Here is a 20,118-nt window from a genome sequence, read left to right on the forward strand (position 1 = left end):
TCTAATGCCTTCCCAGAAGTCTACAGTGGTATTGAAGAGAGTATAATCAGTATTGCAGTATAATCCTCCGTCTGTGTGTGTGTGTGTGTGTGTGTGTGTGTGTGTGTGTGTGTGTGTGTGTGTGTGTGTGTGTGTGTCCGTCCCAAAACTGTCCCGAAACAGCTTGCCCTATTTCTCTTCCCACAAGCTCTCTCACTCCGTCTCATTTACATACCCAGTACAATGCGAGTCCCCCTCTTCCCCTTCCCTTGTTTTAAAGAGCCCTGAGAAGTGAGCGAGTGAATGTGGGCCATTCGTCGCTCTCTCTCTCTCTCTCTCTCTCATTCCTGGTTTCATCCCTGTCTCGGTCGGCCTTCCAGGCTCCGAGTGCCTTCAGGTTAATCTGTGGAATAGCAGATGCTGGAGATCATTAACCCCACAGAACCTCCTCTGAGCTATTCCTGAGTTTGGCACCTTAGCCTCCCGAACAGCAGAGAAACAAGAGCCGGACCCGATGACACTCCGGGTAACGTGTCAAGAAATGTTTCTCGAGCATCAAATCATCATATTAGAGTGATTTCTGAAGGATCATGTGACACTGAAGACTGGAGTAATGATGCTGAAAATTCAGGAATAAATTTACATGTTATTATATATTAACATAGATAACTGCTTTTTTTTACCATATTACTGTATTTTTGATCAAATACGTTTTGAACAGTGGGCGCAGAGTTTAATAATCTGACTCCAAGGTGTGTTGTTTATTAAAACTTACCACATTAATATTCAGTTGAACTCAGGCGTGCAACTTAGCATATTCTTGCAATTTTAATTTACAATAGCTTCAAACATGCTGTCAAATTATATATTACAGGTAAAAATAATATAATAATAACACATAAATGTTGAAGCTATTTCTGTACTGATGCAGGACAATTATCTGTTATGAATAATCATAGCATTTTGTTCATATTCATCCATTTCAAATAAATAATATAATTTTTAAATAAATTTAATTTAAGGTTTATAAATTATAAAAATGTTATATTAAAAAATATATATAAAACATTTTACACAGTTATTTATAAAATAAATAAAATAAAAAATGAAATGAAATATGTTTGTTATCCTTTTCCTGCTAGAGTACTTGTTTTATAAATTAAGAAAATATATAAAAAAATATTTTTAAATATGTATTTATAAAAAAAAACAATTATATATTTAAAAAAATAAAACATTTTACACGTTTATGAAATAAATAAAATAAGAAATGACATGAAATATGTTCATTATCTTTTTCCTGCTCGAGTACTTGTTTTATAAATTATGAATAATATTAAAATATATATTAATTTCTATAAAAAAATAATATTTTTTTTTTTTTTAAATTATAAAACATTTTACAGTTATTATAAAAAAAATCATATAAATTAAAAATAAAAAAATACATGAAATATGTTAATGTTATCCTTGTCCTGCTTTAGAGTAGTTTTATAAATTATAAATAATATAAAAAATATTAATTTATATAAAAAACAATTATGTATTTATTTTAAAAAATTATAAAACATTTTATACAGTTATTTATAAAATAAATCATATAAATTAAATAAAAAATGACATGAAATATTTTCATGTTATCCTTTTCCTGCTAGAGTAGTTTTATAAATTATAAATAATATTAAAAATATATTAATTTTATATAAAAAACAAATTATATATTTATTTAAAAAAATTATAAAACATTTTATACAGTTATTTATAAAATAAATCATATAAATTAAATTAAAAAATGACATGAAATATGTTAATGTTATTCTTTTCCTGCTAGAGTAGTTTTATAAATTATAAATAATATTAAACATATATTAATTTTATATAAAAAACAATTATATATTTATTTTAAAAAAATAATTTATAATTTTTTAAAAAATGACATGAAATATGTTCATGTTATCCTTTTATTGTTATTTAGTCAAGTTGCTAAATTATCAAGATACAAAATTAGAAGATACTACATTTTATGTCATATATAAAATATTTTGGGGTCTAATTTTCTTGCTAAAATGTCATCATGAAACTCTCAAACTGCCGTTCCTGCTGCAATCCTCCCTGTCTGTGAATATAAAGCACACTTCTCCTGCTCAGACCTCCACGATGCAAACCGCCATGCTCAATCCAGGAGAAATAAAGTATTTCATGAATGCTTGACTTCCTCACATGGAGCAGGACCACCGAACACCGGTATATTGCTGAGAAGTTTGGCTAAGTTTGTTCCCTAAACCTGTCGAGTGGAACAAATGAACACATTCATCCACCACAAACCAAGAGCAAACAAGCCCGAAGCCGTCCAGCAGTTCGAGGCGTTTATTCGCTCCGCTCCTTTAAGGCCAACGCTGGATTTCATACACATTCTCTGTGTTAGTGCCTCCCTTCCTTACACATATTTCTTCTGTCTCCTCATCCAAAATCTGTTTAACTCCACTGGGTCATCATGTGTGCATTACAAAACAATGTAGAAATGTGTGGTTTGACTCGCAGAACAGCTGAGACAGGACTGTACTATCAAGCATCATTTTATTTACAGTCCTCTGAGAATAATTCAAGTTGAAGCTTTTGGTGTCATTAAACACGAGCAGTGTAAACTGATCTTAGCTAAGCCCCGCCTTCAAATCCTGCCTTAGCAACTGTTTCCATGCGTATTCTCTCTCTCAAGCTTTTGCTCTTTTCTAATGTAAGTCTACAGTGGATCTGCATGTTCACTTTTAAATGCAAAAATTACATTTTAAATTAAAGTTTGTCAGGACTCATGGCTCGACAAAGGCTTGTTTGAAAGTTTTAAAAGCTTTCCAGCAAGTTGTATCATGTTGTTAGCGTGTCTTGGCATGTGACAAACATTATTTTGCATTTTGCAAGCATGTTAACATGTTTTAATAGATTGTTAGCATGAATTAGCATGTTGCTAACATGTCTTACCAATTGCTCACATCTTGCAAGCATGTTTTAACGCTTTGCTAGCATGTTTTACTGACAATAATGGAAATATGAATTCATATTTGATGTTCTGTAAAGCTAGCAACAGTAACCAAGGGGGGCGGGGCTTAGTGAAAGCGCATTCATTCCGCTCATGTTTCATGGATGAGAAATGTTGAGTCAAAGTCTCTTTAAACAATATAGACTGTATAAAAATATGGACGAAGTGTGCGTGACGTCACCCCTAGTGTTTCTGAAGAGCATTTTTGAAGCCCAAAGTGGGCGGAGCCGGCCGTCGCCATCTTGGCAGCGCGTCCCCCCCGGATAACCGAAAATGTGCAGCGAGGCGGATTAGCTGAGGTGACGCTAACAGACAGCAGACAAACGGCTAGTAGTGACATCAGCGGCAATCCAGCTGTCACTCAAGTAGCCACGCCCTTAATTATGCAGAACTTTAAGGCTCAATATAATTTAAAAGGATGATTTGTAAAAAAATTCACCCCCCTCACAGTTGTCATGAAGTGCAAAATTAGCAATATAGACCAAAACCACGTTTTGCACCAGACTGTAAACATGTTTTTTTCTGCTGTAAAGTTGGCCATTTTAACATGGGGGTCTATGGGATTGACTCTCTTCTGCAGCCGGTCTCTAGTGGCCAGTCGATGAACTGCAGTTTAATCACTTCAGTGTTGAATTCAAGAGAGAGACAGGAAGGTTGCCGCTTGGTTTAAACACATGTATGATGTATGACATGATCCCAAGAGAACACTTGATACATGTTGAGCGTTATTCACTCCTGACTCTGTTACATCAGTAACCGATAGCAGCGTCTCGTGTTCAACACTGACTCACAGAAACCAGACACTCACCTCTCATACTCCCGGTTATCCTTGTCACACCGCGCGTCCTTGTGCTTCTCCCAGTCCTTCCCGTGGCGACACGTGGTGAGGGACACGATGTCCTTCCCGTTGTGGATGTGATGCAGAGCGTTACGAGTGTCCGATCCGATGCCCGTCAAGTAACGTTTCCCTTTAAACATCAACAAGTACTTCCGGCGCGGCGGGACGGTGTTGCGCACTAGCCATCCGCGCTCGCCGCCCTTCTGAGGGTGTTCTTTAGAAAACAACGGGATTGACACGTCAAATCCCGGGCGGAAGTGCTCCGTATTCAAGCTTGCTTTTGCTAAGATAGCCTGTCCCATGTTAAATCCCAGATCCTCTGTGTAATTCGGCCAAGTTCCGGAATAAAGGTTAAAGATGACATGATTCCTCCCGTCGTTCCAGAGCGGATATCCGCGAATCCGTTCGTCTACGTTGGGAACGAACTGTGTCGATAGCTGATCCCGATCAAGCGTATCGATTCCCAACACGAATAGACACGCTTCCCGAGGATCCGACGTGTAGTAACGCGATTCCGCCACCGATGTGAGGATTTTCCGATAGCTTTCCGACACTCGTTCGCTCTTCTCCGGCGGATAGATATAGACCCGAAAGGCGCTTAGGGCTTGACATCGCGCGAAATCGAAGCATGTTTCCATCCTGCACCGACTGTCCTTGTAGATGCCGGTCCACGCTTGCCGTCGCTGCCGAGGCGAGTCTCCCGGTCCTCCGTCATTTAACAGCTCGGCGTGTTCGGCGAATCCCGGGAGAAGATCCCGATCTAGCCAGTCGGGCCACGGCCGCGCACCCTCTCCTCTCCTATACGCGAGGAAACCCAGGAGCCGGTCCTGTAGGTAATACAGCAGAAGCCAGCAGAACGAGCACAAGCCCAGAAGCACGTACTTCTTCCGGGCCTGCATGAGTCTCTCAGCCTCGGAGCGCCGGAGCCGATCCGGGATCGTCAGCGGGACCGAGACGAGCGGGACAACAGGGGCCGAAGCTCCAGCATTGCTCCGATCTCCACCTGTCCATCAATGCTAACCTCTAGCCTCTGTTCACTGTAAAAAAACATGATCAGTAAGTTATGACAACATATGTTTTTACATTGCTTTAAAGGTGCAGTGTGTAATTTTTAGCGCCATCTAGTGGTGAGGTTGTGAATTGCACCCAACAGAAGTTACGGTGGCCGACAGGAAGTGATGTCGTCGTCTGTAGCCAGTTCAGCAATGAGGTTTCATTACAAAGATCAATTAAGAAATTAGGTTTACTTAATTATTCAGTAAAACGATGTTATTGCGAATATTATTGTTGCTTGTTCATCATTGTGTCAGTGTTTTATTCGCTGACTTTAGCTCGCTTCTTATCATGAAGAACAACATAGTGAGGAAACGCGTTTGTCTGCTCAGGGCCACCGTAGAAACATGTCGATGTAAGCGGACCCGCGGTGTGTGTAGAGAGAAATGCCTCATTCTAAGCTAATAACAACATAACGCTTCATTATGTAAGGTCTTTATACACCACTGAAAACACAGTTATGTATGTGATATTACATTTCTGTCAACAGATCCTCCTAAATATTACACACTGCACCTTTAACTAAATTTTTTAATTTCAATGAACTTAAGATTTTAAGGCAACCAGGTTACTTACTTTTTTAAGTTAAACCAACAAAAATGTTTTACAGTGTGTTCACCGCGTCCGCTGGAAGTGTCTTCTCTCTCGGTGGTCCTTCTCTCCGCATGGCTCAGTGAATCCCCTCTGCGGAGAATCGAGAGCACACTTCAGTACACAGCCTTCTGTTCGTTTATATCCACACACACCCGACAGAGTCAAACACACGAGAACGCTACAGAGCGAGCAATGCATCACGGATGGCAGCGCGGTGAAGTATGAAAGGACATACAGTCAAACCAAAAATGATTCAGAAAACATCATTTTCACTAGTGTGTGCAGAACTATAGTTCATTTAGTTAAGTGAGGAGAGCAAAATAAAGTAAACTGTGACATATTATATCCAAAAATTATTCATACACTGTTAAATTTATACAAATTTGGGAGCAAAAATGATTCAGACACTTTGAGCTGATCATGTTTTTCTGAAGTGTGTTTTCTTTAATTGCTAATGCTCTTTTTACACACAGACTGAACACAATGAAGCATTGCTTGGTGATTGGTTGAGCTAAACTGGTATTATCTAATTGTGTAGTTAAATTTAACAGATATTCAACATAATTCATGTGTGAGACAGTCTAACAGAAGGACGGACAAAACCAGTCAAATATCAACTGAGTTCATAACTCTGAGTTTCTATTATTATATATTTATTACCATTTTCTAAACTATAGTGAATAATCTGTGATAATATGACAAATGTGAAGGTGTCTGAATACATTTTTGTTTGACTGTATTTTGTGCGTCACAAGTAGTGCATTTAAAACAAAGCAGTGGTTGAAACTGAACACGACTACCAGAACAGTCAATATTTGCATGCAATCAAGGCAATAAAATGTGCAATGTGCATCATTGCATTACGTGACAAAGTATTCAATAAGTGGCATTTTAAAGAAAAACACCATTTTATGAAATGATTTTGGGGGATTTTAAATGGGAAAACAATTCATGTTCAAAATGTTTTGATATTGCGTTATCTTGAGGAGAGATTTTTATATGGGCAACATCCATCCATTAAAAACTGACAGTGCATTTAAAAAGCAGTGGTTAAAAACTGAACGTGACTATCAGACAATCTCATGTACAGGACAGTCAATATTTGCATGCACTTAAGGCAATAAAATGTGCATCATTGCATTACATGACAAAATATTCAATAAGTGGCATTTTAAAGAGAAACAAAGCATTTTATAAAATGATTTTAAATGGGAAAACAATGTTCAAAATGAGGACAAAATGTTTTGATATTGCGTCTTGAGGAGAGATTTATAATGGACTACATACATCCATTAAAAACTGACAAAATGTAAAAGAAATATTGTTGGTTTAACTTTAAAGTAAGTTACTTGGTTGCCTTAAAATGTTGAGTTCATTGAAATATTTATTTTTTAGTTAATGCAATGAAGGAGATTGGTTAAATCAAAGGAAACTCAAAATATTATGTAATCTGAACCACAGTAATTATCTAAATTGATTTGACAAAAGATAACAAATAATGAAAATATTTTTTTACAGTGGACCAGTCGGTTAAAAGTCATTAAAAAAGGCTCATAATTTAAAGTTAACTATAAGAAAACTTAAAAATGTAGGAATTTTATTGAATTACATACTAAATACTGCATGATAATGACGCAATTTGTTAAAGATTTTGAAAGCATATTGTGTAGTTGTGCTTGTTGTATTTGTGATGACGCAGTGAAACATGACAAATTGTACGACATAATTTTTGTCCAGGCTCTCATACAAAGAAATTATGAACACATGCAAAACAAGAGAACCAATGACATATTAATAACTGATTATGTTGCAGTCGATGTATGCTTGTTGTTTTTCAGTGTAAAGTAAAATAACACCTTTTAATGATGGCTGTAATAATCATTTTGTCAGATAAACACCGTAACCAAATGCAGTGTTTTGTTCTTCCCTCATATTTAAAATACATAATGATTTTCCTCATATTTTGATGGTTTAATCATACTTGTCGGGTCATTAAAAAACAAATATCCCCTCCGCTACTGTACACAAAAGGCCAGTTCACAGCTTTAATGGGCGAAGTTAACAAAAGTTATCAAGCGTCTCATCATCAGACTTTATGAGGCCATGCTTGATTTAAAACGGCTGAATTTAGTCTTGTGGTGTGAGTGGGTTCTGCTGTTTTCACACACACACACACACACATGCTTAACATGAGCTGGGTTTGATAGCATCTCCACATGAAGTGAAAAATAGCTTTAGTAACCCTGAACGGACAGCGAGAGCCGAGACTGAGCTTCTGAACGGCTAGTTTGTTTGCTTTGCCGAGAAGCACGCAGTGGTTTTGAAGGGGAGGTGTTTGTCTGTGTGTACCTGTGTGTGTGTGTGTGTGTGTGAAGCTCAGTCTTTCGACTGCCAGCATACACACAAAGACAGCTTTCAGGTCTCACCTGCTCTTCTCTACCTCTGCTGAATTCCTCTAGAGTTTCTCTCTTATCTCTTTACGCAGTCTGACCGAGCGCAAACTAATCTAAAGCTCTGAAGTGTATAAAGGGCCTGTGTGTGTTCTGCATGCGCGCTTAGGAGATGCATTACTAATATGTGACATGGAGAATATGATGTTAAACGCAGTGAGCGTGTGTGTGATCACGAAGACCTGTGTTTTCACGGGAAAGCTCTCCTCAGAAACACTGCAGGCCAAGCACATATTTATCAGGAAACAGATGCGCAGGATTTTCATTACAAGCTGCTCATTATTAATGCATGAATCCCTCAGTTAGGACATTGATTTCCCTTCTTGCCTTTCGTTTGGCTCTTTATGCCTCACAGGTGAAGTTAATCTCAATTTTAACTAATCTCAAAAATGAACTGGAACTGCAGTTTAGATTTTCATTTGCATCAGGATCAATATATAGCCTATATATATATATATATATATATATATATAGAGAGAGAGAGAGAGAGAGAGAGAGAGAGAGAGAGAGAGAGAGAGAGAGAGAGAGATTATATACTCGTTTAAATAGGTCTATACTCTCTCTCTCTCTCTCTCTCTCTCTCTCTCTCTCTCTCTATATATATATATATATATATTGTGATGTCAGAAGGGGATATTTGTTTTTAATGACCTACAAGTTCAAATAAACCATCAAAATATGATTTTTCTTTTGTATATATATTGTTAAATATTTTGAATATGAGGAAGAAACAAAATGCTAAAAATTATTTGGCAGAGAAGGCGACAGGTTTTATTCTACTCTGCAAAACAAAATGCATAGAAAAAACAAAAAGCTGACAGGAAAAAGCTTAAATTGACTACAACATATTCAGTTATTAATATTTCATTGGTTCTCTTGTTTTTGCATGTGTTCATCATTTCTTTGTATGACACCCTGGACAAAAATAATGTCGCACAATTCGGCATGTTTCACTGCATTATTAATATCACAAATAAAACAAGCACAACTCCGCAATATGCTTACAAAGTCTTTAACAAAGTTTTTGTAATATTTGAAGATGTTAATTTTCCTATAAAATTGCATAAATTATATAATACACATTCAATTATATATAATATATGTTGGATTATATTAAATTATACAGTATATATATAATTCTTTGTATTATTTGTATTACACCGAGGACTTTCCAAGAGAAAGCTCAGGTCGCTCCGACAGCAATAGAATAACTTTCTTCCTGCTGCACATGAAACATTTAATGAAATGTCAAAATGATAACTCATATAGAAGCATATAGCTGCAAAAGTTCCTCTACTTTCACCCCCACAAAACAACAACGGCACGCAGTGAAACACCAGATAAAGACAGCGAACTGAAATGCAGATTAAAAATAAAAAATGTAGTAATTGCAAAGTAAAAATATATATTTTTTGCAGTTAAATACATCTGTCTTTTGCAGTAACAATGCTGGGTTGCCTTAACCCAATTTTGGGTCAGATATGGACAAACCCAATCGGTGCGTTAAAAATGTAATTTAAAAATGTAACCCAATGGCTGGGTTTGTCCATATTTGACCCATAGTTGGGTTGAAACCACCCAGCGTTTTTTAGTGTATTTTCTTCTTTGCAACTCATTTTGTCTCCATATAATGTTCAAATAAATGATTTTTTTTTTAATGCAACTGTTTTTTCCTCATTCCCAAATCATAAATATATATATATATATATATATATATATATATATATATATATATATATATATATATATATATATATATATATATATATATATATATATATATATTATTTGAACATTATATGGAGACAAAATGAGTTGCAAAGAAAATACACTCTGAAAAAATGCTGGGTTGTTTCAACCCAACTATGGGTTTCCTCATTCCCAAACCCATAGTTGGGTTAAAACAACCCAGCATTTTTTAGAGTGTATTTTCTCCTTTGCAACTCATTTTGTCTCCATATAATGTTCAAATAAATATTTTTTTTTTGTTTTTGTTTTTTCCTCATTCCCAAATCCTGCATCTGCTGACAGAAGGAACTGTTCTCTCTCTCTCTTTATCTTCCTCATCCATCAGCTCACTGTAAGTCTGCGACACTCGTCCCGTACATCACAGCGGGTTTAGGATTCAGAAACGGGCCGGAGGCGTGTAATGAGATCGAGATGCGATGGCACATTGCTCAATCACCCGACAGAAAACAGCTGAATAAGTGAACACAGTCTTCCAAACTTTCAGTGATCTGTCTTCTGGACACTTCATTAGCTTTCTCAGAACGAGTGTGTTCCACTCGGGGAAACTAGGCGAGAGTCTCCTCAACTGTTGGCAGTGTGCGGTGCAGAAGGACAGCGAGCAGGTGATGAGCAGTTGTACGCCGCGTGTGTCGGTGTCTCACATGACGAGTGTGTGACAGCTGGACGTGGAGCTTATCTCCCTCTACAGCGAATAAATCAGAACTGAGCTCAAAAATCCTGCTTGGAGAACATGTCATCCTTACACATGCAAACTGCACTGTTTATATTTGCATATTCTGTTGCTTTGAAAGGTCAGAAATGTGGCTTTCTGCACTAAATAACGCTGAACCGGTTCTCAAACGCTCCGCTATCTGCCATTGGTCAGGTCCGTCCCCAAATGTTGCCGTGTCTCCAAAAGCATCGTTCGCCAACTATGGTCGCAAGTTCCATTGAATTGTGTTAGTAACGACGGAACTTACGACCATAGTTTGCTTCGGGAAACACACTCCTGTTCGAGTTTCTCACACAAACTATGCAAACTGCAATCTTTGGAGAAATCGACCTAAAAAAAAAAGTTGTCTCAGCATATTAAGTGGAAATGAGTTCATGCCTTGAATCGCGCAGCATTATTCAATGTGTTGATGTAATGTCCACTGAAACAGGAAGACAGGGCGGGGCATATGGAACAGCTCCTCCCCTTTTTTGAAATAGCCAATAGCGTTCAGAATTGCGTGAAATAAAGTCACAATTGCTTCTTATAAAGTCAGAATTCTGACTTTTTTTCTCGCAATTCTGACTTTATATCACGCAATTCTGACTTTATATCACGCAATTCTGACTTTATATCTCGCAATTCTGACTTTATATCTCGCAATTCTGACTTTATATCACGCAATTCTGACTTTATATCTCACAATTCTGACTTTATATCTCGCAATTCTGACTTTATATCACGCAATTCTGACTATATATCACACAATTCTGACTTTATATCTCGCAATTCTGACTTTATATCTCGCAATTCTGACTTTATATCTCGCAATTCTGACTTTATATCTCACAATTCTGACTTTATATCTCGCAATTCTGACTTTATATCACGCAATTCTGACTTTATATCTCACAATTCTGACTTTATATCTCGCAATTCTGACTTTATATCTCGCAATTCTGACTTTATATCTCACAATTCTGACTTTATATCACACAATTCTGACTTTATATCTCGCAATTCTGACTTTATATCACGCAATTCTGACTTTATATCTCACAATTCTGACTTTATATCTCGCAATTCTGACTTTATATCTCGCAATTCTGACTTTATATCTCACAATTCTGACTTTATATCACACAATTCTGACTTTATATCACACAATTCTGACTTTATATCTCGCAATTCTGACTTTATATCTCGCAATTCTGACTTTATATCTCGCAATTCTGACTTTATATCTCGCAATTCTGACTTTATATCACGCAATTCTGACTTTATATCTCGCAATTCTGACTTTATATCACGCAATTCTGACTTTATATCTCACAATTCTGACTTTATATCTCGCAATTCTGACTTTATATCACGCAATTCTGACTATATATCACACAATTCTGACTTTATATCTCGCAATTCTGACTTTATATCTCGCAATTCTGACTTTTTTTCTCGCAATTCTGACTTTATATCACGCAATTCTGACTTTATATCACGCAATTCTGACTTTATATCACGCAATTCTGACTTTATATCTCGCAATTCTGACTTTATATCTCGCAATTCTGACTTTATATCACGCAATTCTGACTTTATATCTCACAATTCTGACTTTATATCTCGCAATTCTGACTTTATATCACGCAATTCTGACTATATATCACACAATTCTGACTTTATATCTCGCAATTCTGACTTTATATCTCGCAATTCTGACTTTATATCTCGCAATTCTGACTTTATATCTCACAATTCTGACTTTATATCTCGCAATTCTGACTTTATAACGCAATTCTGACTTTATATCTCACAATTCTGACTTTATATCTCGCAATTCTGACTTTATATCTCGCAATTCTGACTTTATATCTCACAATTCTGACTTTATATCACACAATTCTGACTTTATATCACACAATTCTGACTTTATATCTCGCAATTCTGACTTTATATCTCGCAATTCTGACTTTATATCTCGCAATTCTGACTTTATATCTCGCAATTCTGACTTTATATCTCACAATTCTGACTTTATATCTCGCAATTCTGACTTTATATCACGCAATTCTGACTTTATATCTCGCAATTCTGACTTTATATCTCGCAATTCTGACTTTATATCACGCAATTCTGACTTTATATCACGCAATTCTGACTTTATATCACGCAATTCTGACTTTATATCTCGCAATTCTGACTTTATATCTCGCAATTCTGACTTTATATCACACAATTCTGACTTTATATCACGCAATTCTGACTTTATATCTCGCAATTCTGACTTTATATCACGCAATTCTGACTTTATATCACGCAATTCTGACTTTATAGCACGCAATTCTGACTTTATATCACACAATTCTGACTTTATAACACACAATTGCGACTTTATATCACACAATTCTGACTTTATATCACGCAATTCTGACTTTATATCACGCAATTCTGACTTTATATCACGCAATTCTGACTTTATATCACGCAATTCTGACTTTATATCACACAATTCTGACTTTATATCACGCAATTCTGACTTTATAACACACAATTGCGACTTTATATTACGCAATTCTGACTTTATATTACGCAATTCTGACTTTATATCACGCAATTCTGACTTTATATCACACAATTCTGACTTTACTTTATATCACGCAATTCTGACTTTATATCACGCAATTCTGACTTTATATCATGCAATTCTGACTTTATATCACGCAATTCTGACTTTACTTTATATCACGCAATTCTGACTTTATATCACGCAATTCTGACTTTATATCATGCAATTCTGACTTTATATCACACAATTCTGACTTTACTTTATATCACGCAATTCTGACTTTATATCATGCAATTCTGACTTTATATCACACAATTCTGACTTTACTTTATATCACGCAATTCTGACTTTATATCATGCAATTCTGACTTTATATCATGCAATTCTGACTTTATATCTCACAATTGCGTATTATAAAGTCAGAATTTTATATCTCATAATTCTGACTTTATACCTTTATACCACTGGGCCAGTGTCACTGGTGTTATCGACTGGTTATGGCAGACTTCTTCTCTTTTTTATAGCTTCAGCTGCCCTGAATTGCAGCGTGTAAAAATAATGTTAGCGGCAGCTGATGCTGGAGAAACACAAACGATGCGGTGAGGTGGGAGAGCCGGAGTTAAAATTAAACCTGAAACTCTGTCATTACAGGTCGACTGAGACTGACGGGCCGTCGGCTCTGGTTTGGAGAAAACACAGACCCGGATCAACAGAGTCAGTGTAATTTCAGAGCCAAGGATGTTTAAGAAAAATCTGACATGATGTTCTGCGCTAATCTCTCGCGTAAAGCCCGGATTGGCAGATTGAGAAGTTGTTTGGTTGCTGTGTAAAGGTGCTTATTATGATGATGATGATGATGATGGCTGCATCTTTCTGAACACCCGCTGCGTGCTTCATGTGTTAATTTATGGACAACAATAATTACCAGCAGGCTTGATTAATTATGTCTAAACAATATGGTCGTCACACACACGCCACGAGGGCTAATTATCCTGACAAACTGGAAAGGCTGGGACAATCTGAGGTTATCATAACCGAATGAGCTTTAAATGTCAAACTGAAAAACGCCAGCTATTCATTCTCACGCTCCTCCTTTCTTTCTATACATTATGTTATATGACTCATAATAGAGCCTGTCTAAAGAGCCGAGATTCCAGACGTTATTCCCGTTTTCCCTGCAGGGATTGACGCTGCATTCATGTCACATGACACTCAAAACGACACGAAACGAGAAATCTGTTTAGCAGATTAACCTCTCAGAAACTCGTCTTCCACAAACCCCTCCCAGCTTTCCTCGCGCTCCTGAATCTTAAGCACTTCTCGGTATCCTGGGATCTAATTAAAGAGAGAATTAAAATGCTGTGATGATCCTGATCTACACCTGTGATATCAGCGGATACACCGAACACCTGATCCACTGCCTTTTACACGCACTACACACACACTACACACACACTAACTACATACACACTACACACACACTACATACACACACACTACATACACACTACATACACACTACACACACACTACACACACACTAACTACATACACACTACACACACACTACATACACACACACTACATACACACTACACACACACTACACACACACTAACTACATACACACTACACACACACTACATACACACACACACTACATACACACTACACACACACTACATACACACTACACGCACACTACATCTCTTCAACACACACACTACACACACACTACACACACACCACATACACACACACTACATGCACACTACACACACACTACATACACACTACACACACACTACATCTCTTCAACACACACACTACACACACACTACACACACACTACATACACACTACACACACTAACTACATACACACTACACACACACTACATACACACTACACACACACTACATACACACTACACACACACTACATCTCTTCAACACACACACTACACACACACTACATACACACTACACACACTACATACACACTACACACACACTACACACACACTACATACACACTACATCTCTTCAACACACACTTCATCTCTTCAACACACACTTCATCTCTTCAACACACACTATACACACTCAGGGCTCTATCTCTAGCGACGCATGTATCATTCCTATTTTGCACCCGAGCACAGCGGACTTTTCCCTCCACAGACGCACGTCGGTAAATTAGGGAATGAACTTGCGGTTCAGCGAAAAGAGGAGGCGTGTTCCGGCGCAAACGTTCCCTGGTGCTATTTTGCAGGTTTAGAAAACAATTACGCCACTGACCGAAAAAAACTAGTCTAAAGTCAGTGGCGCGTTGCGCATGTTATTCATATGCTATTTTAAGGGCGCATGCTTGGCCATAATCAATGTAGAGTGCACAACGCGCATACACTTTGATTCTCTCATCTACACAGAAGCAGCAGTTTTCATTTTTGCGAATCATACATTATTACGATAGATAGATAGATAGATAGATAGATAGATAGATAGATAGATAGATAGATAGATAGATAGACAGTTTATTATAAAAGCATACATCTAGTTTACACATTTACCCAAATTATCATACGCCTGTTTAACCAAAGTTAATTTGGGTGGGTTTCTCCATCCACAACGGCCCTGACGAGAACGTCGGTCTCCTCGGCTGTGAACCGCTCCTGGCAAATCCGCCGTTATAATAGCAATCCGCCATGGAAAAAGCACACCTGCTCTTAAAGGGAATGTGAGATGTCGCTCTGATTGGTTTATTTCACATTACACCCAAACCACACCTATGAGTAATGAAGCGACTTCAGGCCAACCCGTTTTAGATTTGCGTCCACAAAGTTACTTGCTTTTTGCGCTTGATACTTGCATTTCAGATCGTTAAAATAGGGCCCTACATCTCTTCAACACACACTTCATCTCTTCAACACACACTTCATCTCTTCAACACACACTTCATCTCTTCAACACACACTTCATCTCTTCAACACACACTTCATCTATTCTACACACACTTCATCTCTTCAACACACACTTCATCTCTTCAACACACACACTACATCTCTTCAACACACACACTACATCTCTTCAACACACACTTCATCTCTTCAACACACACTTCATCTCTTCAACACACACACTACATCTCTTCAACACACACACTACATCTCTTCAACACACACTACATCTCTTCAACACACACACTACATCTCTTCAACACACACTACATCTCTTCAACACACACACACTACATCTCTACAACACACACTTCATCTCTTCAACACACACTTCATCTCTTCAACACACACACTACATCTCTTCAACACACACACACTACATCTTTTCAACACACACTTCATCTCTTCAACACACACTTCATCTCTTCAACACACACACTTCATCTCTTCTACACACACTTCATCTCTTCAACACACACTTCATCTCTTCAACACACACACTACATCTCTTCAACACACACACTACATCTCTTCAACACACACTTCATCTCTTCAACACACACTTCATCTCTTCAACACACACACTACATCTCTTCAACACACACACTACATCTCTTCAACACACACTACATCTCTTCAACACACACACTACATCTCTTCAACACACACTACATCTCTTCAACACACACACACTACATCTCTACAACACACACTTCATCTCTTCAACACACACTTCATCTCTTCAACACACACACTACATCTCTTCAACACACACACACTACATCTTTTCAACACACACTTCATCTCTTCAACACACACTTCATCTCTTCAACACACACACTACATCTCTTCAACACACACACTACATCTCTTCAACACACACTACATCTCTTCAACACACACACTACATCTCTTCAACACACACAACATCTCTTCAACACACACACTACATCTCTTCAACACACACACACTACATCTCTTCAACACACACTTCATCTCTTCAACACACACACTACATCTCTTCAACACACACACACACTACATCTCTTCAACACACACTTCATCTCTTCAACACACACACTACATCTATTCAACACACACTACATCTCTTCAACACACACTTCATCTCTTCAACACACACACTACATCTCTTCAACACACTCTCTTCAACACACACTTCATCTCTTCAACACACACACTACATCTCTTCTACACACACACTACATCTCTTCAACACACTTCTCTTCAACACACACACTACATCTCTTCAACACACACACTACATCTCTTCAACACACACTACATCTCTTCAACACACACTACATCTCTTCAACACACACACTACATCTCTTCAACATACACTACATCTCTTCAACACACACTTCATCTCTTCAACACACACACTACATCTCTTCAACACACACACTACATCTCTTCAACACACACTACATCTCTTCAACACACACTTCATCTCTTCAACACACACACTACATCTCTTCAACACACACACTACATCTCTTCAACACACACACACTACATCTCTTCAACACACACACTACATCTCTTCAACACACACTACATCTCTTCAACACACACTTCATCTCTTCAACACACACACTACATCTCTTCAACACACACACTACATCTCTTCAACACACACACACTACATCTCTTCAACACACACTACATCTCTTCAACACACACACTACATCTCTTCAACACACACTACATCTCTTCAACACACACACTACATCTCTTCAACACACACTTCATCTCTTCAACACACACTACATCTCTTCAACACACACACACTACATCTCTTCAACACACACTACATCTCTTCAACACACACTACATCTCTTCAACACACACTTCATCTCTTCTACACACACTTCATCTCTTCAACACACACACACTACATCTCTTCAACACACACTTCATCTCTTCAACACACACACTACATCTCTTCTACACACACACTACATCTCTTCAGCACACACTACATATCTTCAACACACACACACTACATCTCTTCAACACACACACTACATCTCTTCAACACACACTAAATCTCTTCAACACACACTTCATCTCTTCAACACACACACTACATCTCTTCAACACACACACTACATCTCTTCAACACACACACTACATCTCTTCAACACACACTACATCTCTTCAACACACACACTACATCTCTTCAACACACACACACTACATCTCTACAACACACACACTACATCTCTTCAACACACACACACTACATCTCTTCAACACACACACTACATACACACTACATCTCTTCAACACACACACACTACATCTCTTCAACACACACACACTACATCTCTTCAACACACACTTCATCTCTTCAACACACACACTACATCTCTTCAACACACACACACTACATCTCTTCAACACACACTAAATCTTTTCTACACACACTTCATCTCTTCAACACACACACTACATCTCTTCAACACACACACTATATACACACTACATCTCTTCAACAAACACACTACATACACACACACTACATCTCTTCAACACACACTACATCTCTTCAACACACACTACATCTCTTCAACACACACACATTACATCTCTTCAACACACACTACATCTCTTCAACACACACTACATCTCTTCAACATACACACTACATACACACACACTACATCTCTTCAACACACACACATTACATCTCTTCAACACACACTACATCTCTTCAACACACACTACATCTCTTCAACACACACTAAATCTCTTCAACATACACACTACATACACACACACTACATCTCTTCAACACACACTACATCTCTTCAACACACACTACATCTCTTCAACACACACACATTACATCTCTTCAACACACACTACATCTCTTCAACACACACTACATCTCTTCAACATACACACTACATACACACACACTACATCTCTTCAACACACACTACATCTCTTCAACACACACACATTACATCTCTTCAACACACACTACATCTCTTCAACACACACTACATCTCTTCAACATACACACATCTCTTCAACACACACACTACATCTCTTCAACATACACACACTACATCTCTTCAACACACACTACATCTCTTCAACATACACACATCTCTTCAACATACACATCTCTTCTACACACACACACATCTCTTCAACACACACACTACATCTCTTCAACATATACACATCTCTTCAACATACACACATCTCTTCTACACACACTACATCTCTTCAACACACACACATCTCTTCAACACACACACACTACATATCTTCAACACACACACACTACATCTCTTCAACACACACACACTACATCTCTTCTACACACACATCTCTTCAACACACACACTACATTTCTTCAACACACACACACACACACACACACACACACACACACACACACACACACACACACACACACACTACATCTCTTCAACACACACACTACATCTCTTCAACACACACACTACATCTCTTCAACACACACACTACATCTCTTCAACACACACACTACATTTCTTCTACACACACACACACTACATTTCTTCAACACACACACACACACACACACACACACACACACACACACTACATCCCTTCAACACACACACTACATCGCTTCAACATACACACTACATCTCTTCAACACACACACTACATCTCTTCAACACACACACACTACATCTCTTCAACACACACACTACATTTCTTCTACACACACACTACATCTCTTCAACACACACACTACATCCCTTCAACACACACACTACATCTCTTCAACACACACACACACACTACATCTCTTCAACACACACACACACTACATCTCTTCAACACACACACACTAGATCTCTTCAACACACACACTACATCTCTTCAACATACACACATCTCTTCAACACACACACTACATCTCTTCAACACACACTACATCTCTTCAACACACACACTACATTTCTTCTACACACACACTACATCTCTTCAACACACACACTACGTCTCTTCAACACACACACTACATTTCTTCTACACACACACACTACATCTCTTCAACACACACACACACTACATCTCTTCAACACACACACTAGATCTCTTCAACACACACACTACATCTCTTCAACATACACACATCTCTTCAACACACACACTACATCTCTTCAACACACACACAC

The 20,118-nt window shown here is 37.8% G+C and overlaps 1 protein-coding gene across 3 annotated transcripts in view; it reads right to left on the minus strand.

Moving 5' to 3' along the window:
- The window catches only part of ext1c (exostoses (multiple) 1c), a 78,116-nt gene that overhangs the window by 56,123 nt on the left and 1,875 nt on the right, over window positions 1-20,118 (minus strand). For all 3 annotated transcript variants that reach the window (XM_079878118.1, XM_079878120.1, XM_079878119.1), the window contains exons 2-3: window positions 5,481-5,588; window positions 3,822-4,888 (exon numbers count right to left, since the gene is read on the minus strand). In XM_079878118.1, coding sequence (XP_079734244.1) covers window positions 3,822-4,750 — 929 coding nt within the window. In that variant the 5' untranslated portion in view covers window positions 4,751-4,888; window positions 5,481-5,588. The remainder of the gene's footprint in view (window positions 1-3,821; window positions 4,889-5,480; window positions 5,589-20,118) is intronic.

This window comes from Squalius cephalus (assembly GCF_949319135.1).
Source record: "Squalius cephalus genome assembly, chromosome: 8".
Classification (NCBI taxonomy): domain Eukaryota; kingdom Metazoa; phylum Chordata; class Actinopteri; order Cypriniformes; family Leuciscidae; genus Squalius; species Squalius cephalus.